The 27,458-nt window shown below is 36.7% G+C and overlaps 1 protein-coding gene across 1 annotated transcript in view; it reads left to right on the top strand.

Annotated features, from left to right (window-relative positions):
* DNAJC1 (DnaJ heat shock protein family (Hsp40) member C1) overlaps positions 1–27,458 on the top strand; it is a 213,886-nt gene that overhangs the window by 115,839 nt on the left and 70,589 nt on the right. The window contains exon 8 of the mRNA XM_036459795.2: positions 2,726–2,889. Within this exon, the coding sequence (XP_036315688.1) occupies positions 2,726–2,889 (164 nt within the window). The remainder of the gene's footprint in view (positions 1–2,725; positions 2,890–27,458) is intronic.

Genomic DNA, 27,458 nt, shown 5'->3' with positions numbered 1-27,458 from the left:
AACTCAAAAGCCTGCAAATATTAAGGTATTGAAGCAATATAAAATAAAATGTAATAGTAGATTCCACATAATTTCTAATTAAGGTAATATTATTTCTAAACAAAACTGTTTTCCCTGGCACTATATTCTTGAACTAGTGGCCTGGTGCACGAGATTCATGCATGGAGGGGGGGTCCCTCAGCCCAGCCTTCACCCTTTCCAATCGGGGACCCCTTGGGGGATGTCCAACTGCCATTTTAGGCCCAATCCCACAGGGTTCAGGCCTAACAAGCAGTCAGACATCCCTCTCACAATCCAGGACCACTGGCACCTAGCTGCTCACCTGCCTGCCTGCCTGCCCACCCCTAACTGCCCTCCCCTGCCAGCCTGATCTCGCTCCCAACTGCTCTCCCCTGCAGGCCTGATCTCACCCCCAATTGCCCTCCCCTGCTGGCCAATTTGGTTCTGATTGGTTTCTATGCCAGTCAGCATCTTTAGGCCTATCTCCAGGCCTGATCAGAGAGGCGGGGCTGGTAAGCAGCCCCTGTGAAGGCTTGGAGAGAGAGAGAGAGGTGGAGAGACAGAGGCACAGCTGCTGGCAAAGCCCAAAAAGAGAGAGGCAACTGCTGATCAACAGCTGCTACAGAGGCTTTGGATCAGACCCTGCCTCTCTCTCCAGGCTTCTTTCTGGACATGACCCACGGCCCACTCAGCAGTCAATGCTGGGTCACTATGCCCACACTGGCAGCAGTCCCACAACCCAGCACTGACTGCAGGACTGACTTTTGGTGTTCAGTCAAGCTTTTAGTGGTCGTTACAGACCCTGGGTTTTTATATATATTAGGATGTACATTATTTTTTGCCTTTTTTTCTTTTGGGCTGTTTATCCCCTTGTTACTTTATACTCTGTTTATCAATCTTTTGTTTGTACTTTGACATGTAGAAGTTCTTTACAAATCTATTATTTCTCTCTTGATTTGTTTTATCTTTTATCTTTTTTATTGCAACTGGGTTTCTAATTAAGATTTCCTTTTTTTAAATAGTACAGGTAGTTTTGTAGATTTCTCATTGCAAGATTTTTATTGTTTTGGTATTAAATTACCTATCCACCTGGGATTTGTTTTTATATGTGTCTCAGTTGTTATTTTTTCAAATTGATGTTCAGTTGTGCCAGCATCATTCATTAGATTCTTTTCCCACTGAATTGAAATATTTATAGGTTCTCTGTTCTCATCCAGGATTTTGTCTATTCCTATGCCCACAAATTTTATTAAGTTATAGTACATGCAAACACATACACACGCAGGATGGTTAAGATATGGTTATAAGGCTGTATGATTTTTGACAATAGTAATTAAGAACGAAATTGCTGCCCTAACCGGTTTGGCTTAGTGGATAGAACGTCGGCCTGTGGACTCAAGGATTCCAGATTTGATTCAGGTCAAGGATGTGCCCAGGCTTAGTTCTGGGCACATACCCAGTGGGGAGTGTGCAGGAGGCAGCTGATTGATGTTTCTCTCTCATCAATGTTTCTAATTCTCTATCCTTCTCCCTTACTCTCTGTAAAAAAATCAATAAAATATATATATATATATATTTTTAAAAAGAACAAAGTTGCTTCTCAGTATTAACTCTCTAATCAAAATGGAATTTAATGAAGAGGCCAGTTGATAACTACCTATTGATAACTACCCCTGATGCTGCCAAATTAATTTTGCCTTTGTAAATATTGAAAAGATAAATGTGTACCATTTTGTGCCAGGTACTTTGATGGGGGTATATAATTTTTTTTCCACATCAAATTTATGAGGTTAGATTTAGCTTTCTTTTACAGATCTGAAAATGACACTTGATTAAATAGTTTAAGTTACTTGCCCAATATTTAACTATTAGGTGGTAAAGGTAAGACTAAAACACTAATGACCAGACTTTTTCAATTGTGCCAGAAATGAAATGTTTCATGTAAAGTACTTTTTTTCCAGTTTTTAAAATTTTTATTTTTAAATTACAGTTTACATTCAGTGTTATTTTATATTAGTTTCTGGTGTACATCATAGCAGTTATATAATAATATACTTCATAAAGTGTTCCCCCAATATTTCAAGTATCTACATATGCATAGTTATTACAGTATTGCATAGCTATTACAGTATTGTTGAATATATCCCCTATGCTTTACTTTATGTCCCTTTCATAACTACCAATTAGTACTTCTTAATTCCTTCACCTTTTTCACCCAGCCCCCTATTAACCCCACTTCTGGCATTCATCAGTCTGTTCTCTGTATCTATAAGTCTGTTTCTATTTTGTTTGTTCATTTATTTTATTCTTCAGATTCCACATAAAATTGAAATCACATAGAGAGTACTTTGTATACAAATTGATGATGATTATATCATCATCTCATCATTAGCATCTCTGATTTTTTTTGTTTTGTTTTTATTTATTGATTTGAGAGAGAGAAACATCAATTTGTTGTTTCACTTATTTATGCATTCATTGGTTGCTTTTTGCTTGTGCCTGATTGGGAATCGAACCCACAACCTTGGTGTATCAGGATGATGCTCGAACCAACTGAGCTACCTAACCAGGGCCTCTAAGTTTTATTTTTAAATGATGTATGCAGTGGAAAAATGCACACTAAAACCTATAGTTAAATAGTTTGATGGAAAATAGGTGTTCTTTCAAGATATGGTCTATGAATAAAATATTAAAAATTATTTGTGTTCTTTTAAACATTTTTTAGAGCCAAAGAAAGTTAAAGTAAAAAAAACAAAACCAGAATTTCCTGTATATACACCTTTGGAAAGTGCATATATTCAATCATATGATCATGGAACTTCTATAGAAGAAATTGAGGAACAAATGGATGATTGGCTGGAAAACAGGAACAGAACACAGAAAAAACAGGTAAATAAGCTTTTCAAAATTTATTTTGTGTCAAATACATGCAGACAAGTACATTAAATATAGATATACAGCTACCTATCTCAGTGATCTATCACTAGAGAACCAAGTTAACCATTGCTAAGATCAAGAAATAGAACATTGCTATTATTCACAGTGGCCAAGACATAAAAACAACGAAAATGTCTTTTGATTGATGATTGAATAAACAAGATGTGGTACATATATGCAATAGAATACTATTTAGCCATAAGAAAAGATGAAATACTGCCACTTGCCACAACATGGATGGATCTTGAGAATATTATGCTAAGCATGCTAAGCAAAGTAAGTCATACAAACTACTCAAGAATCATAACGATTTCACTCATAAAACTGAAGGGAATAAATGAACAAACAAAACATATAAAACCTCATAAATACAGATATCAGTAAAGTAGTTACCCAAGGGAAGGTGGGCTGGTGGGGAGGAGTGTTGTAAACTGTAAGTAGGATCAAATATATGATGCTGGAAAGAGATTTGACTTTCAGTGGTAAACACACAGTGCTATATACAGATGATGTGTCATAGAATTGTACACTACAAACCTATATAATTTTATTAACCAACTAGAGGCCCAGTGCACGAATTTGTGCAACAGTGGGGACCCTCGGCCTGGCCTGCGGGATCGGGACCACACCAACTCTCCGACATACCACAAGGGATCCTAGATTGTGAGAGGGCGCAGGCCAAGGGACCCCACCAGTGCATGATCAGGGCTAGGGAGGGACATGGGAGGTTGGCCAACAGTGAGGGACCATGGGAGGGCTCCAGGGTATGTCCGGTCCATCTCACTCAGTCTCGATCTGCTGGACCCACCCCAGCAAACCTACTGGTATCTACTCCCTGATGCTCAGTGCACATCACAGCCACTGGTCAACTGGTTGACTGTCTGCCCCTTGGTGGTCAGTGCATGTCATAGTAAGCGGTTGAGTGGCTTTAGCATATTACACTTTGATTGGTTGAACAGATGACTGGACAACCGGATACCTAACATATTAGATTTTTATTATATAGGATGTCACCCCAATTAAAAAAGAGGGGCGGGGGCGCATATTTCCAGTACAAGAAGCCTTATTCATGCTTTCTCCTTTGGCACATGAGCCAGGAGGTCACAGTTTGATTCACTGCTTTCCTTTTCTCCCAGCTAGATATCTGTTATCCTGACTTCTAACATCATAGATTAGTCTTTCCTGTTGTTTGAAGTTTATAAATGGAAACATCCTTCGTCAATTCAGGCTGCTATAACAAAAATATAATAGATTGGGTCGCTTAAGAACAAACATTTATTTCTCATAGTTCTCAAGATTGAAAAGCCCAAGATCAAGGCATCAGCAGATTTGGTGTCTGGAGAAGGTCCTCTTCCTAATTCATAGACAGTAGTCTTGTCTGTCCTTATAGGGCAGAGGAGATGAGAGAACTCTCTGAGGTCTCTTTTGTAAGGTCACTTATTTCACTTCTGAGGGCATATCACAGTGGGAGTTAAGATTTGAGGGGAACACAAACATTCCATTCAGAATACATGCCATACGTAATCTTTCATCTACTTTCCTCTCTTCAGTATAATATTTGTAGGACTCATTCATTATTGTGTATAGCAGTGGGTTATTCATTTTTATTGCTATATAGTAGACCATTTAGAAATATATAGAGCGCAAATTATGTTTTTGTTGGAGATTTGCATTGTTTCTAGTTTTGGGCCACAAAATAATTTCCTGTGAATATTATTATACTTTTAATACCGTATTTTTCGGACCATAAGATGCTCCGGACCATAAGACGCACCAGTTTTTAGAGAAGGGAAATGAAGAAAAAAAGATTCTGAAACAAATAGTGTCCTAAAATATTTTATGTGCATTAAAACCCAACATCACAGTCATAAACACATGTAATCAACCCTGTAAACAGCAGCATTTAGAACCATTTTAGAGCCGGGCAAGCACACAGAGACCACACAGAGCCGGGCAAGTAAAAAAACTTTTTTTTAAAGTATATGTGTAGGCTATATTTGGACCATAAGACGCAGGGACTTTTTCCCCCCACTTCTGGGGGAAAAAAAGTGTGTCTTATGGTCCGAAAAATACGGTATTTTATATAAAAAATGTAAATTTTTATTTTTGGAGTTATGTTGCAGGGTTAACTTCAGGAAAATACTTCTAAAGTTTTTTTTAAATGTTTGTATCAATTTCTACTTAAGCAGCATGATATGAAATTTCTATTTACTCTATATCCTTGCCAATAATTGGTCAAGTTTTTTATATTTTAGCCATTATGGTAAGTTATGTACAGATATATAATTATGTTTCAATTTGCATATTCTTTGATTAATAAGATTGATTTTATTAAACACTGATGCACAGAGCCTGTGCACAGAGCCTTTTCAAGTCTTTTTGTACTAGGTTGCCTGCGTTTTTCATACTGACTTATAAAGAGTTCTTTTTATACTTCAGAAATGAATCTTGCATTTATTTCCTCCTGTCTTGCTTTTTTACTCTCTTAATGATATCTTCTGATGATCAGAATTACTAATTTTAATAATGAATCTTTTCTTTATTTGGTGTTTTTTGTGTTGTGTTTAAGAAATATTTTCTTATCTCAAAATAAAGATATTTTCATCCTAGCTGGTTTGGCTCAGTGGATAGTGTTGTTCTGTGGACTGAAGGGTCCTGAGTTTGATTCCAGTCAAAGTCACATGCCCAGTAAGGGGCATGTAATACGCAGCCAGTCAATGATTCTATCTCTCAATGATGTTTCTATCTCTCTCCCCTCTCCCTTCCTCTCTGAAATCAATAAAAATATATTTAAAAAATAAATAAAGATACTTTCACATTCTTCTAGAAACTTTAATATTCTTCTTTTTACATTTAAGATCAGTTATCCCTGGAGTTGATTTTTGTGTTGGGGGTAAAGTAATGATCAAGTTTACTTTTTTTTCCAAAAGTTTTTCATACAATTTACCCAATACCAATTAATAAAAAGACTGCTCTACATATATGTCCATTTTTTCATAAAAGTGTCCATTACCATATGTTTCTATTTCCAGACTTTTCATTTTGTTCCACTAATCTACTTGTTCATTCTTGTGCTGATACCTTACAGTTTTCACTACTGTGTCTTCATAATAGATATCTGGTACAGTAATTTTCCAGCTTTGTTTTCCTTCTATAAGATTGACATTTTATATTTTTATATAAATTTTTAAAGTAACATCATTTTCCACAAATTATTCAAGTGTCATGTTCACTTTGAATTACATTGAGCATATAGATCAATTTTGAAAGAATTGGCATTCATACAGCATTGACTCTACAGGTCTTTTATCTCCTTGGTTAAATTTTTTCCTAGGTTATTTTTTAAAATATATTTTTATTGATTTCAGAGAGAGGAAGGGAGAAATAGAAACATCAAAGATGAGAATCATTCATTGGCTGCCTCCTGCATACCTCCTACTGGCGATCAAGCCCACAACCCAGCTTGTATTCTGTGAGCTTAGACTTTTTTTTTTTTCTCAGAAATCGAATCTGACTTATAAGTTGATGCTCAACCATTGAGCCACACCAGCCAGGCTAAGTATTTTTTTATGCAATTGTAAATGGGATTTTTTTTTTTAAATTTCTCTTTTAGTAGTTTTAGTCCTATATAATAAAAGGCTAATATGCAAATTGTCCCCCCTGGAGTTCGACCTCTCGCTATGACGTGCGCTGACCACCAGGGGGTGGCACAGAACAAAGGAAGGCCCCAGCTGGCAGTTGGAAGGCCCCAATCAGACCTGATCACTAGCCAGGCATAGGAACTCTACCCATGCACAAATTTTGTGCACTGGGCCTCTAGTTGATGTGTAAAGATGCAACCAATTTCTGAATATTAATTTTGTATTCTTCTACTTTACTGAATTTGTTTATTAGTTCTAAGATTTTTTATGGAACCTTTAGGGTTTTCTGTATTATAGTTTTACTTCTTCCCAATTAGATTGCCTTTTTCTAGTTTTCTTGTTTGATTGCTCTGGCTAGGATTTCCAATATTATGTTGATTGGAAGTGGTGAAAGTGGACATCTTGTCTTATTCCTGATCTTAAAGAAAAGATTTCAGCTTTTCACTGTTGAGCATATTGTTAGCCATATAGGGCCTTTTTGATGTTTCCTCTATCCCCATTTTGCTGAGAGTTTTTAGCAACAATGGTTGATGGATTTTGTCAAATGCTTCTTCTGCATTTTTTTATATGATCAGGTGACTTTTAGCCTTTATTTTATTTGGTATGTCATGTTAATTGACTTACAGATATTGAGTCAATGTTACCTTGGAAATAAATCTCTTTCGATCATGGTGTATGATTGTTTAATGTGTGGCTGAATTCAGATTGCTAATATTTTGTTGAGTATTTTTACATCTGTATTCATCAGAGATATTGGCCTATAATTTTCTTTTATGTAGTGTCTTTGGTTTTGGTATCAGGGTAATGCTGGCTTTGTAAAATAAGTTTGGGAGCCTTCCCTCTTCAATGTTGAGAATAGTTTAAGCATAGGTATTAATTCTTTTCATGTTTGTTACAGTTTACCTAGGAAGCCATCTGGTCCAAGGCTTTTGTTTGTTGAGAGTTATTTGTTATTATTGACTAGCATCTGTCTTCACCTGTAGTCTAATGGAATAAAAGTTCAGCAATGGCATGCCTGCTAGCACTTCCATTTCTGGAAATAGTTGCCCCAACCCTTGCCCCTCCAGGCCTCGCCTTGAGCTTAGTCAGTTTACTAGTAGTCCTGTCCCATATGCCCCTGGTGCTTTTTAAGTTGCCCTTGTGCTGGAGCTTTGAGCAAGTGAGTTTGAGAGTGAATGAGTCTGTGTGCTGTCTCTTTAAGTCCTATAGTACCTTGGTCTCCCATAGCCCTTATTTCTCTGAGACACAATCCTTACCAGTTTTCACAGCCTGATGTTATATGGAATCCTCTTCTCAGCACTGATGCCCCAGTTTGGGGGGCTTGTGTGGGGCTGCGACCCCTCTCTTCGTAAGAGGGAACTCCACTACACTGAGTGGGGGACTCTTCTGTATTGGATATCTACCCATCCTACCAATCTCATTGTGGCTTCTTCTTTTTATCCTCAGTTATAGGAATCATCTCCAGCCAGTCTTCGGGTGGTTCTCCATGATGGTTGTTCTATAATTTAGTTTTAATTTTTAATGTGGCCATGGGAAGAGGGGAGCACAGAGTTTAACTGCTCTCCCATCTTGACTGGAAGCCATCTATTCCATTTGTGTTACTGAGTTTAAAGTTCTTTATGTATTTTAGAGCAAGTCCTTTGTCACCTATATGTTTTGCAAATATATTCTCCCAGTTATGACTTGCTTTTTATTAAATGATAGTATTCATTGGAGAGTAAAGTTTTAAAATTTCAATTTTCATTTTATGAAGTTTTTTTCTTTTAAAAAAATATTTTTTTATTGATTTCTTTACAGAGAGGAAGGGAGAGGGAGAGAGAGTTAGAAACATTGATGAGAGAGAAACATCAGTCAGCTGCCTCCTGCACACCCCCTTCTCGGGATGTACCCACAACCAAGTGACATGCCTTTGACTGGAATCGAACCTGGGACCCTTGAGTTTGCAGGCTGACACTCTATCCACTGAGCCAAACCGAATAGTACTGAAGTTTTTTTCTTTTATGCTACGTTCCTTTTATGGTCTAATTAAGAATCTTTGCCAAATCCAAAGTCACTAAGAGTTTCTCCTAAGTTTTTACCCAGAAGTTTTTATAGTTTTTGCTCATATATTTAGATCTGTGATTGAGTTAAAGCTAATTTTGTATATAGTGTGAAGTAAGGTTTATATATTTTTTTAACATCCAATGTTCTATCACTATTTCTTTAAAGGTTATCCTTTACCCATTGCATGGCCTAGTTCCTTTGTTGAAAATTAATTGACCATATATGTATTGGTTTATTTCTGGGTTCTCTATTTTGTTCTATTAATCAATATGTCTCTATTTACACTAATATAAATTGTCTTGTTAATAAGCTATAAATAAACCTTGAAATCAGATCATGTAAATCCTTGTTGTTTTTAAAAATTTTATTGACTACTCTACTTTATATTATATTTATATATAACATGTATAATCAACTCAATCTTTACAAAATATTGTCCTGGAATTTTTATGGAAATTGAATTGAATCTGTAAATAAATTTTAGGAGAATTGACATTTTAAAAATGCTGAGTCTTTTTATCCATGAACATAGTATAGCTTTCATTTTATTTAAGTATCCACTAATTTTTCTTACTAACATCTTTTGTCAAATTTATACATAAGTAGTTAGTATTTTTGCTAATATTTTGAATTGTGTTTTTATAATAATTTCAGTTTCTTAAGGTTCTTTGTGAGTATGTAGCAATACAATTGATTTTTGTATTGATTTTATTTTATCCTGCAACTTTACTAAACTCACTTATTAGCCCTAGTAGCTTTTTAAATTTTATTTATTTTATTGTTATATAGACTTTTTTGGATTTTATATAAGGATGACTATATTGCCTGCAAAAAAAGACAGTTTTATTTTTTTCTGTCCAATTTGGAAACCTGATTGGTCTTTTTGTTGCCTTTTGATTGGACACAACCTTAAATCCAGTGTTTATTTTAATGATTAGAGAAGACTTCTTTATCCCCTTCTTGATCTTGGAAAGTATTCTGTCTTTACCACTAAAAATGATGTTAGCCCCTCCTTTTTAGCAGGTGCTCTTCATCAAGATAAGAAAAGTCCCTTCTGTATCTAGTTTTATAAGAATATTTTTATGAATGGATATTGAATTTGGTCTATTTTTTTCTGCCTCTAAAAGGGTGATAATATGGTATTTTTTCTTTTACCTGTTAATATAGTGAATTTAATGAATTGATTTAAAAATGCTAAACTGGCCGAAACCAGTTTGGCTCAATGGATAGAGCGTCATCCTGCGGACTGAAGAGTCCCAGGTTCGATTCCGGTCAAGGGCATGTACCTTGGTTGCGGGCATATCCCTGGTGGGGAGTGTGCAGGAGGCAGCTGATCGATGATTCTCTCTCATCGATGTTTCTAGCTATGATTCTCTCTCATCGATGTTTCTAGCTCTCTATCCCTCTCTCTTCCTCTCTGCAAAAATATCAATAAAATATATATTTAAAAAAAAAAGCTTTTTTAAATCAATCAATCAATCAAAAATAAAAATAAAAATGCTAAACTGGCCTTGCATTCCAAGGATAAACCCCAGTTCTTCATTAGGTATTATCATTTTTATGTGTTGTGAATTTGGTGTATATATTTTCTTTAAAATTATCTCTACACTTATGAAGGACAGGTCTATAATTTTGTGTGTGTTTTTTTATTTTTTTTCTGTTTTTTTTTTTTTCCATCAGATGGTGATGGCCTCACAAAATGCATTGGGAAGTGTTTCCTGGTCTTTTTTTGTCTTTTTTTTTCTTCTCTTTTTTCTATAAGCATTTGTGTAGAATTTCACCTATGTTTTCTTAAGGTAGCATTGGTCATTGATGTGTTTGAAGTGGTTTGAGTATATTATATTTCACCTAAATTGTTGAATGGCTTACGTTGTTTATAATACTCCTTTCATTTTAAATATTGGCAATTTGTATCTCCTGTTTTATTTCTGGTCAGTATCAATAGAACTACTCCATTTAACTCATTCAAGTATCAGCTTTTGGTTTTATTGATTTACTGTATTTTTCAATTTTATATCTTACTAATTTCTCTTATTTTTTTCTTGTCATCTGCTTATTAAGGACTTAATTTGCTCTCCATTTTCTAGTTTTTTAAGGTGGAAGTTTAGGACATTGATTTAAAACCTTACTTCTTTTCTAAAAGATAATGATGTAAATTTTCTCTGAATCTAGAGTTTTATATGCTTATATTTATATTATATTTTATATGTTTCCACAATGTTTTCATTTTCTTTCGGTTCAAAACAGTCTAATTTCACTTGTGATTTTTTTTTCTTTGACTCATCTTCAATTTCCTAATAGAAAGGTATTTTCAAGATATCTTTCTGTTATTGCCTTCTGTTTGTATATAGTAGATTTTATTCTTTTGGGGGGGTATTTTATTTTTTTATTTTATTTATTTATTTATTTATTTATTTATTTACATCTTTTATTGATTTTTTTTTTGCCCCCCTCCCTCCCTCCCACACATCCCCTCCCTCCCCAGAGTTTTATGTCCATTGGTTGTACTTATATGCATGTATACAAGTCCTTCGGTTGATCTATTATCTCCTCCTCTTCACTGAATATTTTAACTGGTTGTTTTTTTTGTTTAAAGTATTACAAATAGTAGTACATATGTCTCCTTTTTTCCCCCATTGATTTACCTTCAGCCTCCCCTTCCACGCTGGGACATGACCTCACAGGGCCCTCCTCCCCACCCACCATCCCCCACCCAGTGTCTTGCATCCATTGGTTATGCTTATATACATGCATACAAGTCTCATTTACTGCCCCTCCCCCAACCTCCTCAGTCTTCCCAGTGTAGTTTGACAGTCTGTTCAATGCTTCTTTGTGTCTGTATCTATTTTTCTTCATCAGTTTATTTTCTTTATATTCCACAAATAAGTGAGATTATATGGTACTTTTCTGTCACTGACTTATTTCACTTAGCATAATGCTCTCCAGTTCCATCTATGCTGTTGCCAATGGTAATAATCCTTCTTTTTTATAGCAGTGTAGTATTCCATTGTGTAGATGTACCATAGTTTTCTAATCCACTCATCTGCTGATGGGCATTTAGGCTGTTTCTAAATTTTAGCTATTGTAAATTGTGCTGCTATGAACATAGGGGTGCATATATCCTTTCTGATTGGTTTTTCTAGTTTCTTTGGATATATTTCTAGAAGTGGGATTACTGGGTCAAATGGCAGTTCCATTTTCAGATTTTTTGAGGAAACTTCACACTGTTTTCCACAGTGGCTACACCAGTCTGCATTCCCACCAGCAGTGAAGGAGGGTTCCTTTTTCTCCACATCCTCTCTAGCACTTGTCATTTGTTGATTTGTTAATGATAGCCATTCAGACAGGTGTGAGGTGGTACTTCATTGTTGTTTTGATTTGCATCTCTCGGATGATTAGTGTCTTTGAACATGTTTTCTTTTTTCTTTTTTTTTTCTCTCATGGAAAATGTCTAAATTTATTAAACATCAAATTATAAAATATGTGTACAGTATGAAAAGATACATTAAAATACTGACTATTAACTATAATTGAATAAAAAAAAGACTGGGTATCTCTTTGACATTCTTGCTTTAGTGAGGCAAGTGTGCCTCTTAGGCTCAACAAGAATTTAAACAGCTATAAGAACAGAACTCATCATTGACTCAATTCATGGGAGCAGGGCTCATCTTCTTTTATAAAGTTTTGACAGATGAAAGCTTCCATTAATATCTAAGTACAACTGAAACCTCTCAGAAAAACCCCCACTGTATTTTGATGATGAGCTTTCTGTCTGTAAAGAACCAGAATCACTAGAGTTAAGCAATATGTTTGACTATCATGGTGTAATTTTTCAGGCCGGTGGCCTGCACAAGCCAGTTCATTTTCTTTATTTGCCATGTCACAGCCCCCCACTTCTAGGGGACTGTTTCTTTTTAAAACAAGAATTTGGAAAAGTATAATGAACTTACTTTCTGTGATAGATCACCTTACATAGTTTATCTGGGCTTTTAACAGCGTGTCCAACTGTTCTACTTATTTAAGCAACCAACTGTTTTGGAGATTTCTTAACCTCCTTCATGTTCTTATTAGTGAAATTAGAGTTCTTTTTCTAGGACCATCAATGGAATGATCCTCAGTATTATTATGAAAGTTTCGTTTTTTAACATTGTGGGTTTCAGATGTCATAATCTCTTAAATGCCCGCGCCTCATCATACTGGGGCGCCTCAGTCACTGACCAACTGCGCCCGGAAGCCTAGAGAGTCCCCGGGCTCCCGGGCGAGCCTCACTCAGGGCCATTCAAACGCAGCCCTGGCGGGGCCCCCGGAATCGCTCTCCCTGAGCATGTTTTCATGTCTCTTGGCCTTCTGTCCTCTTTCAAAAAGTGTCTATTTAGGTCCTTTTCCCATTTTTTTATAGGATTGTTTATCTTCCTTTTGTTAAGTTGTATGAGTTCCCTGTAAATGTTGGAGACTAAACCCTTATTGGAGATAACATTGGCAAATATGTTCCCACATGCAGTGACTTTCTTGTTGTTTTGCTGATGGTTTCTTTTGCTGTGCAGAAGCTTTTTATTTTGATGAAGTCCCATTTATTTATTTTACCCTAAGTTTTCATTACCCTAGGAGCTGTACCGGTAAAGATATTGCTACGACAAATGTCTGCTATTTTGGTGGCTGTGACTTCTTTTAAGATGTTTATGGTTTCCCATCTTACGTTTAAGTCCTTTATCCATTTTGAGTTTATTTTTGTTTATGGTATAAGTTGGTGGTCTAGTTTCATGTATCTGTCCAATTTTCTCAAAACCGTTTATTGAAGAGACTGTCTGAACTCCATTGTATGCTCTTGCCTCCTTTGTTAAATATTAATTGAGCATAATACTGTGTTTCCCCGAAAATAAGACATCCTCCGAAAATAAGACCTACTTATAGGTTTCCTTCTGAGTGAAATATAAGGCATCCCCCCGAAAATAAGGCCCCCCTAGGCTAAACATGAGAGATTTGGTCCACTGATTCTGAAAGAAATGAAGTCACAGGGGAAATTCAGGAATTGGATTGTTATGATGATGTTCCAGAAGATGATGACATGAGTAAATTCTAGAAGATGATAAATGAGTAAATTCTTGATACTGTAGGATTCACAGTTTGTCTGGTTTGTGTTGACAACTACCATACTACCGTACCGTATACAGGTAATAAATTTTCTTTATTTTCATTTAACAATAAATGTGTACCGTATTCTTCTTCATGGAAAAATAAGACATCCCCTGAAAATAAGACCTAGCGCATCTTTGGGAGCAAAAATTACTAATATAAGACACTGTCTTATTTTCGGGGAAACGGTAGTTTGGGTTGATTTCTGGGTTCTCTGTTTTGTTCCACCAGTCTGTATGTCTGTTCTTGTACCAGTACCAGGCAATTTTTGAGTGGCTTTGTAGTATAGCTTGATATCTGGTATTGTGACCTCTCCAACCTTATTCTTCTTTCTCAAGATTGTTACAGCTATATGAGGTCTTTTTTTATTTCAGATGAATTTTTGTAGTGTTTGTTCTAGGACTTTGAAGTATGCCGTTGGTATTTTAATGAGGAGTGCATTGAATTTATAGATTGCTTTGGGTAATATGGACATTTTAATGCTAGTTATTCTACCAGTTCATGAACATGGTATAGTCTTCCATTTGTTCATGTCTTCTTCTATCTCTTTTTTCAGCATCCTGAAATTTTTTGAGTACAGTTCTTTATTTATCTCCTTGCTTAAATTTATTCCTTCGTATCTCAATGTTTTTGTTTCAATGGTAAATGGGATTTCCTTTCTAGTTTCTCTTTCTGTGAGTTTATTATTGATGTATAGAAAAGCCATAGACTTCTGGGTGTTAATTTTGTATCCTGCTACATCGCCGAATTCATTTATTAAGTCTAGTAGTTTTTTTATGGAATCTTTGAGGTTTTCTATATACAATATCATTTCATCTGCGAATAAGGACAGTTTTACTTCTTTTCCAATTTGGATGCCTTTTATTTCTTCTTCTTGTCTGATCGCAATGGCTAGTACTATTAGTACTATGTCCACCAGAAGTGTGAGAGTGGGCATCCTTCTCTTGTTCCTGTTCTTAGGGGAAATGGTTTTGATTTTTGCCCATTGAGTATGATGTTGGCTGTGGGTTTGTCAAATATGGCTTTTATTATGTTGAGGTATGATCCTTCTATTCCCACCTTGCTGAGACTTTTTATCAAGAAAGGGTGTTGGATTTTGTCAAATTTTTTTTTGCATCAAAGATATGATTATATGGTTTTTATCTCTCAATTTGTTTATGTGATGTATCATGTTTATTGATTTGCGGATTTTGTACCATCCTTGCATCTCCAGAAGAAATCCCACTTAGTCATGGAGTATGATCTTTCCAATATTTTGCTGGAGCAAATTTGCTAGAATTTTGTTGAGGATTTTGGCACCTATGTTCATGAGAGATATTGGCCTGTAGTTCTCTCTCTTTTAATTGTCTTTATCTGGTTTTGGTATTAGGGTGATGCTGGCTTCATAGAAGGATCTTGGAAGTGCTTCTTCCTCTTGAATTTCTTGGAATAGTCTCAGGAAGATAGTTTTTATTTCTTCTTTGAATGTTTGATAAACTTCCCGTGAAGCTATCTGGTCTAGGGCTTTTGTTTGTTAGAAGTATTTGATTACTGCTTCAATTTATTCCATAGATAAAGCCTATTCAGTTTTTTGTTCCTCCTGGTTGAGTTTTGGAAGGTTGTATTTTTCTAGGATTATGTCTATTTCCTCTAGGTTGGCCTGTTTGTTGGAATAGTTGTTCATAGTATTTTATAATAATCCTTTGTAATTTGGTGGGGTTTTTTGTTATTTCTCCTGTTTCATTTCTAATTTTCTTTATTTGGGTCCTCTCTCTTTGCTTTTTGGTGAGCCTGGCTAGAGGTTCATCAATCTTGTTTATCCTTTCATAGAACCAGCTCTTGGTTTCATTGATCTTTTGTATTTGTCTCTATTTCATTTATTTCCAGTCTGATCTTTATTATGTCCTTTCTTCTGCTCACTCTGGGGTTTTCTTATTGCTCTCTCTCTAATTCTTCAAGTTTCAGTTTAGTTGGTTTATTACCAGTTTTTGTTGTTTTTGAGATAGGCCTGTAATGCTGTGAACATCCCCCTCAGGACTGCTTTCACTGTTTTCCAAAGATTTTGGATTGTTGTGTTTTCATTGTCATTTGTTTCCAGGATGGTTTCATTTCTTCTTTGATAACTTTGGTAACCAACTCATCCTATATAATAAAGAGGTAATATGCAAATTGACCATCACACCCTCACACAAGATGGCCAGCATAGGAGGGCAGTTGTGGGCAATCAGGCCAGTAGGGGAGGGTAAGTTTGGGGAGACCAGGCCAGCATGGGAGGGCATTTGGGGGTGACTGATCCTGCAGAGGAGGGAGGGCAGTTGGGGAGGATCAGGCCTGCAGGGGAGGGCAGTTAGGGGCAACCAGGCTGGTAGGAGAGGGAGGTTAGGGATGACTGGGATGGCAGGGGAGGGCAGTTGGGGGCAACCAGGCCAGCAGGGGAGGGCAGTTGGGGGGACCAGGCTGACAGGGGAGGGCATTTGGGGGCAATCAGGCTGGCAGGGGAGTGATTGGAGGGTAATCAGGCTGGCAGGCAGAAGCTGTTAGAGGCAATCAGGCAGGCAGGCAGGTGTGTGGTTGGGAGCCAACAGTCCCAAATTGTGAGAGGGATATCTGACTGCTGGTTTGGACCGAATTCCTATGGGCAGATGGACATCTCCCAAGGGGTTTCATATTGGCGAGGGAGCAGGCCTGCATCGAGCCTGTAGTTCTGTTTATAAAAGGGTAATATGCAAATAGACCAAAGGGCAGAACAACTGAACAACCAAAGTGTAATATGATAATGATATACTAAGGCTGCTCAACTGCTCGCTATGATGTGCGCTGACCACCAGGGGGCAGGTGCTACAACTAGTAAGTTAGCTTACTCCTGGGGTCGGGCCGATCAGGACTGAGTGAGATGGGCAGGACATGCCCTGAAGCCCTCTCAAGGTCCCTCCCAGCCCAATTGTGCCTTGCCTGCGCCCTCTCAATATGCAGGACCCCTTGGGGGTGTTGGAGAGCCAGTTTCAGCCCAATTCTGCAGGCCACTCCTCTTGGGAGGGCACCAGACATAGAGCTCTTGGCTGGTGAGCACTGCTGAGGCAGTGTGAGCCTCTCCTGACTAGGACTGATTGGGCACCAGCACGCAGCACGTGGCAGGCACAGTGGGGTGGGGATGAGTGGGAGTGGCAGGTAGGAGCTGCAGGTGGCATTGGACTGTGGGTTTCAGCCCAATCCCTGCAGGCCACCCAGAGGGACCCTGCCCATAAACCAATTCATGCACTGGGTCTCTAGTCTCTAATAATAAAAATGTAATATGCGAAATAGACCAGACGTCCTTCCGGATGACCTTCCAGACGAAGCTGGGCTGCAAGGCAAGTCTGAGTCTCAGGTGCCTGCCAGCGGCTGGAGGGAAGCCCAGGTCCCAAGTGCCTGTCAGTGGCCGGAGAGAAGCCTGGGTCCCGGGTGTCAGAGGGAAGCCGGTGCTGGCAGCTGGGGGAAAGATGGCCTACTCTTGCACAAATTCTGTGCATCAGACCTCTAGTAACAAATTCTTTTAAAATAAAGTAGTTCCTTCTTTTCCCCCCTCCCTGAGGCTGCAGTGAATGAAATAAGAAATAAAATCACTATCCTGCATCCTTAGTGCCATGGCTGTATCCTTGTCAGATTTCATAAGCTAAGCTAGATGGGCCTGGGTTAGTACTGGGATGGAAGACCTCAAAGAAAACGAGGTCTGTGTAACACACATCTTCTATGCAGCCAGTATTTCATCTTCTTTGAACCCTTCTCTTGCAGTCATTTTTGCACTTTCCTCTTTATTATTTTATTGATTTACTTGCTCGGGAGGGGATGGGGGGGTGAGAAACAATCCTTAAAAGTAAATGCATTTCTAGTCGTTTAAATCAGTGTATTTATTTTACCTTTTCAAATTGGAAAGACTAGTCTGAAAGTTGCTTGGCTATATTCTTGAAGAGACTATTGCAATTAGCAATGTCTTTTATTGTCTAAAATTTACTTTCTCATGAACTTCTCATTATATTTATCTCTATAGAGTGTTATCTGTTTCAGTTTGTTTTGAGAGATAGTGTTGTTTTACAAAAGATATACAACACATGAAATTATTTTTAAAACACATAAAATATAATCATGGGAAGATTCAAAACTTAGAGTTCTTTTCTTATTCCCTTTAAAACCTAGATTCTCTACATACTCTAATTTTAATTTAAAAGTCTCAAATACCAATAATTTTAAATTAAAATTAGAGTATGTAGAGAATCTAGGTTTTAAAGGGAACAAGAAAAGAATATATATTATAACACGACATAAATAATTCAGTTACAAATGCACTTACGTTTTAACCATGAATAGACACAATCTACTTAGAACTATTCTGCCCTAAACTCACACAAACACACCTTTCATAATTATAGATGGCACACATGCGTGCTTGCACACATACATCCCTATGTTCTTTAACAGACTAGTTCGTTTTCTTTCTCTCCTGCTCCTTTTTCCCTCCCTATAAAAGAACGCTTTTTTTCCTTAATGAAATTTGATATAAATCCTCAATATAGCCAAAACCGGTTTGGCTCAGTGGTAGAGCATCGGTCTGTGGTCTGAAAGGTCCCAGGTTCGATTCCGGTCAAGGGCATGTACATTGGTTTCAGGCACATCCCCAATAGGGGGTGTGCAAGAGGCAGCTGGTCGATGTTTCTCTCTCATCGACGTTTCTAGCGCTCTCTCTCTCTCCCTTTCTCCTCTCTGTAAAATATATTTAAAATATATTTTGTTGATTTTTTACAGAGAGTAAGAGAGAGAGATAGAGAGCTAGAAACATCGATGAAAGAAACATCGATCAGCCGCCTCCTGCACACCCCCAACTGGGGATGTGCCCACAACCAAGGTACATGCCCTTGACCAAAATCAAACCTGGGACCCTTCAGTCTGCAGGCCAACGCTCTATCCACTGAGCCAAACCGGTTTCAGCTTATTTTGTTTTGTTCTTTTTTAAGCTGAGCTTCACTGATTAAGGTCAAAATGAGGGAGGCTAGTGTCCTATCCATTTGGTCTCTTCCTCACTCCATGAGGCAAAGCACCTTGGAAAAATCCTAAAGTTCTAAAAAACATGTCTATCCCTCCTCAGTTTCTTTTTTTTGTTTGTTTGTTTATTGATTTTTTTTTTTGCCCCCCTCCTTCCCTCCTCCCACACATCCCCTCCCTCCCCAGAGTTTTGTGTCCATTGGTTGTACTTATATGCATGTATAAAAGTCCTTCGGTTGATCTGTTATCTCCCCCAGATCTTCCTCCCCTCCCCGCTGTAATTTGACAGTCTACTTGTTGATATACTGTCTCTATATCTATCTATCTTTTGGTTCATCAGTTTATAATGCTCTTTGTTATCCACAAATGAGTGAGGTCATGTGGTGTTTCTCTTTCATTGATTGGCTTATTTCACTCAGCATGATGTTCTCCAATTCCATCCAGGTTGCTGCAAATGATGAGAATTCCTTCTTTTTTATGGCAGCATAGTATTCCATTGTGTAGATGTACCATAGTTTTTGGATCCAGTCATCTGCTGACAGGCACCTAGGCTGTTTCCAAATTCTGGCTATTGTAGATTGTGCTGCTATGAACATAGGGGTGCATATATCCTTTCTGGTTGGTGTTTCTAGTTTCTTGGGATATATTCCTAGAAGTGGGATTACAGGGTCAAATAGGAGTTCCATTTTCAGTTTTTTGAGGAAACTCCACACTGTTCTCCACAGTGGCTGTATTCCCACCAGCAGTGAAGGAGGGTTCCTTTTTCTCCGCAACCTCGCCAACACTTGTCGTTTGTTGATTTGTTGATGTTGGCCATTCTGACAGGTGTGAGATGGTACCACATTGTTGTTTTGATTTGCATCTCTCGGACAATTAGTGACTTTGAGCATGTTTTCATGTGCCTTTTGGCCTTCCTTCTGTCTTCTTTTGAAAATGTTCTATTTAGGTCCATTGCCCATTTTTTAATTAGATTATTTATCTTCCTTTTATTTAGTTGTATAAGCTGTTTGTAGATGTTGGAGATTAAACCTTTATCAGTGGTATCATTTGCAAATATGTTCTCCCAGACTGTGGGCTTTCTTGTTGTTTTGTTGATGGTTTCTTTTGCTGTACCTCCTCAGTTTCACATTCATCCATATACACAAAAATTCTGAAAGAGTAATGTGAGTAAAGAAAATTGAATTTTAAAAAATACATTAAGAGCAAAAATAAAATTAGTTATTGTGAGAAAACAGGTATTGAATAGAAATAAGTGTGTAACTTGAAAAGAGTGAACATTATTTAAATTATAAAAAAGTGCATATATCCTATCAAGAAAGCAACTTTCATAATGCTGTTCAGTTTTAAAATGGTGATGTTAACACTCTGAACTGTGAGCATGGACCTGAAAAGTGTTCAGTAATGACTCTCGGTGGTTCCTTATTCTACACCTTTCCCAAATCCCCTTCATTTCTGATTACCCCCAGACCAAAACTAAACCCCAGAGCCATAGCAGCCAGTTTAAGATAGATGGTTTATCCTTCTTTATGAAATAAAAATGGTCATTTATTTATATTGTGGAGTATCCCAGACCTGATCTAATTTATAACTTATTTCCATTTAAGGTGATATTCCCTATATGACATCAGTGTTTCTTTCAGGGACTGATTCTTCAAGTTACTCATTTTAAACTCATCATAAAGCCCTCTTTATCAAAAATTTAGACTACACAATAGGAGTGGTGTGTTTTAAATTTTTTAAAATTGATTCTTTGGTAGAGGGAAAAGGCCTCAATTTGGTTTGCTTTTTTTTTCCAATTTCAGTGGCAGTTACACGGATCATTGCTGATTTGAAATTATGAACATGAATTCACTGAAAGTGGAGTTGGGAAAAGATGTTTACTAGTAAAATACCATTATATATGTGCACCATGTAGATACAGTAAATGTGAATATCCCCAAAGGCATACATAATAAAATGTAGTAAAATAATTATGAAGTGATGAGCTTTGAGTATTACTTTTTTGTCATAAATTATAAGTTTATAAAACTTAATTTTTAATGATGGGTATGTTTAACAACTGACACACAACATTTCTGAAAGTTTAGCTTTTGGCTGTCATGGGCAGGCATTAATGGACTCCAGCACACCACTGTTTTGAGGACAATTCAGTTCCTTTACCTTTCACTAAACTGTGATTCAACAGCCTTCCTCTGTCTCCAAGATTCACTGTAAAATACAGATTATTTTGCTCGTGGTAATTTAGGGAATTAGTGGATATAAATACCAGCCTACTTCTTGCTTCTTTTTATCAGTTTGTGTTATTAAGTCATCTATTATATTATTTTATAGTCATTTAATATCTTACCTTCTTGTGACATGTCTAGCAAGATGACTTTAAATCAATCAAAATTATTCCTTTCCATGTTTAACAACAGAACCAAAAAAGATGAGCCATGAGTGCATTGGAGTATGGTAAGACATTTTTGTTGGCAGATCTTTAATTCCCTACAGCTGCCTAGATTGATCTGTTTTATTGTTAAGAACAGGGTTTTCTTTTACAAAGCTTTTTAATGTAGTTAGTTGATAACAGCTGAAGTCTCCTGTGAGAGGTCGCGATCTGTTACCCAGCAATTAACTATTCAGCTTGCCGCTGAATATTTTATCATTCTTTAGCTTACCCTTAAGTCAAATTGTTTTACATATACAATACTTTCTGAAAATTTTTATATTTCCATAAATAATTTTACTATGATAATATTAGATTTCAAATATCTGCTGTTTTCAGAAGGTAAATTAAAACTTTGCCTATTAGAAAAATCATGTATTTTGCTTAGTGAACCTTTTGTATTAAATATTTTTATCACATAAGTTTAAAGCTTCAGGGATAAAAGGAAAACTCTTTCTAAACATTGCTTCTGGATGGATAGCAAAGAAGCCAATCTGATTAATGATTTTTTTTTTAAATATATTTTATTGATTTTACACAGAGAGGAATTGAGAGGGACAGAGAGTTAGAAACGTCGATGAGAGAGAAACATCGACCAGCTGCCTCTTGCACAACCCCCAATGGGGATGTGCCCGCAACCAAGGTACATGCCCTTGACCGGAATCGAACCCGGAACCTTTCAGTCTGCAGGCGGACCCTCTATCCACTGAGCCAAACCGGTCCCGGCTGATTAATGATTTTTTTATCTGATGCTATTTAGTCATTATGACAAAAAGGACCAGTGATTTAGGAGCTCAAAAATTTAAGATATTTGTTCACTATTAGTTTGGTATTCTTGCTTTATTAAAGTCCTATTTTAAGTCTATTAAAATCACTTTTTACAAATGTTAAGCTATATTTTTGTGAGATTCTTTTAGAGATAAGGTATAACCTGTATGATATCATTCATGTACAAAAAATATCAAATCTCTTAATTTTTTTCAAACAAATTTCTGACATTAAGCCCTTCTCTGCAGGGTCTGTGAGAAGTCTATTGTTAGTCATTTTGGGGGGCATGGTGCCTTTCCCAGTGGTCTCTTCAAAAGGACACTTTCTGGAGTTGCTGCTTTGCTGGTTTTCTGAGTGCCCTCTAATTCCTTTGGAAGCGAGTCTCACCTGCTTGTCTTCCTGCTCTCAGGCCAGTGTGCTGTCTGCAGACTGACATAGCAGGAGATTTACTGGCAACTGCCTTCCTCTTGCTGCCACTCTCAAGCTTGCCTCCAAGAACAAATATGGAATTATTTCTTTCCAAAGCCCTTTTACCTCCATTTGTGCTGCACCAAGCACAGAACATCCACAAACCTATCTACTCTTGCCAATTTAAGGAACTCTGCCCCCTCAAAACTATTTTGGTTTTTTGTTCAACTCTTCCCGTTACACTTAAGATTTTTTTCCCCACCCTTTTCTCTTTACACTCAAAAGGTATTTACTGGCTTCAATAAGCACTGGATTATTTTGAATTAGGACACATTTCTTTTATGCTGTAAAAAGTAAACAATATAGGCAGTTTTCGTTTCCTGCTGTATTAAATTCTTAGTTACCTCCAGTGTTATAGAAGTTCCTCTGAATGGGAAAAGAGAAAATAATCACAGTCTTGACTCAGATTTACAAACTAAGAGAAAGAGAAAGAACAAAATTAGAAGCTATACTGTTGGGTGGACTAAAATATGTACATGAAATTATAATATGTTTGCATATATTCAAGAATATATATGAATAGACAAAGAATACCATGAGAATTAAATAAAATAAAGTGATAGACACATCATAGCCCTTCAATAAATAATAGTTTAATTTTAATTAGATAATTTTCTGAAAGAAATTTTTATGGTTAATTGACAGATTTTATTTTATTGACTAATATTTTCTAATTCCATCTTTAGTTTTATAATGTCTTTCAATAAATATTTCATAGGTAGCTTGAGAAAATATTTTTACAACCATTTATCTTGTGATGGCTATTTAACTTTTTAGTTTTAAATTCGTTTTCTTTATAGAAACTTCCTACAAAGAAAACAGTTCAGAATTAATTGAAAGAATGCCAAGATAATATTAATGATTAAGTCTCTAAAGTGGGTTTTTGTTAAGCCTGGGCATCATGTAATTAAAACTGCTACCACACCACCTGCTCTCTTTTGCCTTGAATCTTATCATTTCAATGTTGCTTTGAAATCTGAGAATGCTTTCCACTTCCTAACAACTGATATGTTACTTGTTCTAGTCCGACATCATATTGCTAATTAGCTGAATACTATTTCCTGTTTATTTTTCCTGTATCTCTCAGTTGAACCACTTCTGTCTTAGTAGGATTATGATGTTATATAAAACAGATAATTAAATAAATTAGATTTTATTTTGCAAAGAGAAGGTCATCATGGAAAAGATGAATCATAGTATACTAAATGCGTTCCCAAAGTAAAATTTTGATATTTTAAATCTAACTAAGTATACCTATGGAGAGAGAATTTTTTAAAATCTACATTTGTTTCTTATCTTCCTTTTTATAATGTAAGAGTTTTTCTGTATTCTGTAGTGTAAAATTTTTGTGTTTTATATTATTTTCCTTGTATTTCGTCTTTGTAATAATATTAAAAATATTTTTAGAAAAAAAATTGAAAAACCCCAGCTGGTTTTGCTTAGTGAATAGAGCATTGGCCTGCAAATTGAAGGGTCCTGAGTTTGATTTCAGTCAAGGACACATACCTCAGTTGCAGGCTCCACCCTGGCCCAAGCCCTGGCCAGGGTTCGTGCAGGAGGCAACCAATCGATGTGTTTCTCTCACATTGATATTTCTGTCTTTCCCTCTCTTTAAAAGATCGGTGGAGCGCTAGCCATTTGGCTCAGTGGATAGAGCGTTGGCCTGCATTCTGAGGGGGCCCAGGTTCTATTCCAATTAAGGGCACCTGCCCTGGTTGCAGGCTCAATCCCCAGTAGGGGGCGTGCAGGAGGCAGCTGATCAGTGATTGTCTCTCATCATTAATATTTCTATCTCTTTCTCCCTTTCCCTTCCTCTCTGAAATCACCCAATGATTTTTTTAAAAAGGAAAAAAACTGAAATATATAATTCTCATATTGTAATAACTGGTCACTTATACGTATGGCTCCTGTACTCCATTATAAACCACCTGATGGTTGAGTTTCACATCTCTTTTATCTTTATAGCCACTGCAGTGTTGTCTATAGGGTAAATGTTAATTGAACTCAATCGTTGAATTAAACTGATCCCACTAATTTATTTCACTCCATCACTCAATGCCCATTACATGTTCTTATTCTTTATGTGTTTATTTTCAATCTTATTTTCATCATATTAAAGTTTCTGGAGAATCTCACCATATTCTCAACTAGAAATCACAGGGGCAAGGCTAATTTATTTTAATAATTATTAGATTAATAATGGATTAGATTCAAGTTGCTGGACCAGAAAAGTCATTTTCTAATAATTTCTTAGTCTTTTAAGAAAAGATGTTCTGATACAACAATACAGTTATTATAAATAACTTCCTCTGCCTAAATAAAATGCCCATGAGGCCAAAGTGTGTTCCTAATTGCCAATTTATTAATTTGTCATGTAGATCAAACTACTCTCATAAATGTGATCAGTTTATTCTGTCCCCTGCTTAATCTATATATTACAATAAGTTAAATTACATGTAGAAGATCTATTATCAATATATCATGAAAAATGACTTTCTCATGGCCTAAACATATTCAGAGTGAATTCTTGAAAAAAAGACATGTTGAGCAAAGAAACAAAATAAGTGTGTCATTTCAAAAACATGTTCAAGATATAATGGGAGGCCATTGTGCCTAGAACATGGTAATAGTGTAACATAAAACACAGGTAGATAAAATGTAAAAACATTTTAATGTCAGGCTAAGAAATTTAGATTTTATATTACGTGTCATAGGGAATCTTTGGGGTGATGGTGCTCTATTTTATGAAGATGACTCTAGTGTTATGCCCAGACTTCGTGATCCCCAAGGACCACCAGGGAGCTGAGTCCGATGCAGTAAACAAAAGAGCCTGTACCATGCTAGCAATGGGCTGCTCCCACTCATGCCGGCAGCATGGCGGAAGAGAGCGAATTTCTCCCAGTGCAGGGGTTTTGAGGGCTAGGGAGCTCATCCTCGCCCCGCCCTGCCCTTTCACTAGCATCAATACACTGCAGCTGCAGAGTGAGAGTAGAAAAGAAAGAAATTTAAAAAATGACATTTGCCTTAATTATAGTTAAATAGTAAATTGTGGAGCCAGGACTCTAAAACCAATACATTAGCCACCCCTACAATATAAATATATTAAAAGTTATATGGCTATTTACTAAAAGAGAGAACCATGTCTTTTCATTTTTACATCCCAGTGTGTTAGCACAGTGTCTACAAAAATAGCGGGTACTTCATTAGTTCAATCAATCAAACATTTATTGAGCACATACTAGGCATTGTGCTACCATAGGCATATGGTTCAGTTGGAATAGATATTACCAGTTTTCCCAAGTAATTATAATCAATTTACACATCCATCACCAGTTTGTAAGTTCCTATTGCTCCATATCCTTATGCACACTTGGTATTATCTTTTTTTTTTTTTTCATTTTAGCTTTTCTAGTGTTACCCAATTATTTTTAAAGTATTTTTTTAAAAATACATTTTGTTGATTTTTCACAGAGAGGAAGGGAGAGAGATAGAGAGCTAGAAACGTTGATGAGAGAGAAACATCGACCAGCTGCCTCCTGCACACCCCCTACTGGGGATGTGCCCGCAACCAATGTACATGCCCCTGACCAGAATCAAACCTGGGACCTCCCAGTCCGTAGACTGACGCTCTATCACTGAGCCAAACCAGTTTCGGCTTAAAAGTATTTTTTTTTAATTGAGGTGAAATGCATGTAACATAAAATTAACCTTTAAAAGTGAACAATTCAGTCTGACTGGTGGTGGTTCAGTAGTTAAGCATTGACCCATGATTCAGGAGATCAGGGTTCAATTCCGGGTGAGGGCACATGCCCAGGTTTCGGGCTCTACCACAGTAGGGGGGCGTGCAGGAGGCAGCCAATCGATGACTCTCACTATTGATGTTTCTGTCTCTCCCTCTCCCTTCCTCTCTCTGAAATCAATAAAAATATTTTCAAGTGAACAATTTAGTACATTCATGGGTAGTGTTGTACAACCATCATCTCTGTGTAGCTCTGAAAAATTTCATTACCCAAAAGGAAACTCTACCTTTTTAAATATATATATATATATATATATATATATATATATATATATATATTATTTTATTTTTTATTGATTTTTTACAGAGAGCTAGAAACATCAATGAGAGAGAAACATTGGTCAGCCGCCTCCTGCACACCCCCCACTGGGAATGTGCCTGCAACCAAGGTACATGCCCTTGACCGGAATTGAACCTGGGACCCTTGAGTCTACAGGCCGATGCTCTATCCATTGAGCCATACCAGCAAGGACATTCTGTACCTTTTAAGTAGTTGCTCCCCATTCCCTGTCCCTGACCCCATCAGCCCATAGCATCCACCCATCTTCATTCTGTCTTTGTGGATTTACCTATTTTGGTTATTTCTTTTAAATGAAATTATACAATATATGACCTCTTGTTTCTGACTTTTTTCATTTAGCATGTATTAATGTTTATCCACATAGAAGCATTATATTTATGCCACATTATAACCTGTATCAGTCTTTTTTATGGCTAAGAAATGTAACATTCTATGTATACGCAACAATGGTTTATCCATTCTTCAATTGATAGATATTTTTGCTGATTCTCCCTTTTGGATACTGTGAATAGTGCTATAATAAATATGTATGTACATGTACTTGTTGAGAAACTGTTTTAAGTTCCTTTGAGTATTTACCCAAGTAGAATTGCTAGGACATATGGTAATTCTATGTTTAGTTTTTTGACAAATCCCCAACCTGTTACCATAGCAGCTGAACCATTGTAATATATCCTCACCAACACTTGTTATTTCTGTTGTTGTTTTATTGTTGTTGCCATCCTAGGCTGTGCAGTGGTATCTCATTGTGATTTTGTTTTTCATTCCCTTCATTCCCTTTTATTGATTTTTAGAAAGAAAGGAAAGGAGAGGGATAGAGTAATAGAAAAACTGATGAAGAGAAGCACACTGGCTGAGCTAAAAATTTAGTTCTTTTATACACATTTTTTAATTTTTATGAAGTCCCAATTTTTATACTTTTGCATTGGTGGCTCTTGGTACCAT

This window comes from Pipistrellus kuhlii, unplaced genomic scaffold (assembly GCF_014108245.1).
Source record: "Pipistrellus kuhlii isolate mPipKuh1 unplaced genomic scaffold, mPipKuh1.p scaffold_m20_p_1, whole genome shotgun sequence".
Lineage (NCBI taxonomy): Eukaryota > Metazoa > Chordata > Mammalia > Chiroptera > Vespertilionidae > Pipistrellus > Pipistrellus kuhlii.
The sequence above is the reverse complement of the archived record's forward strand: the minus strand, read 5'-3'. Positions and strand labels throughout refer to the sequence as shown.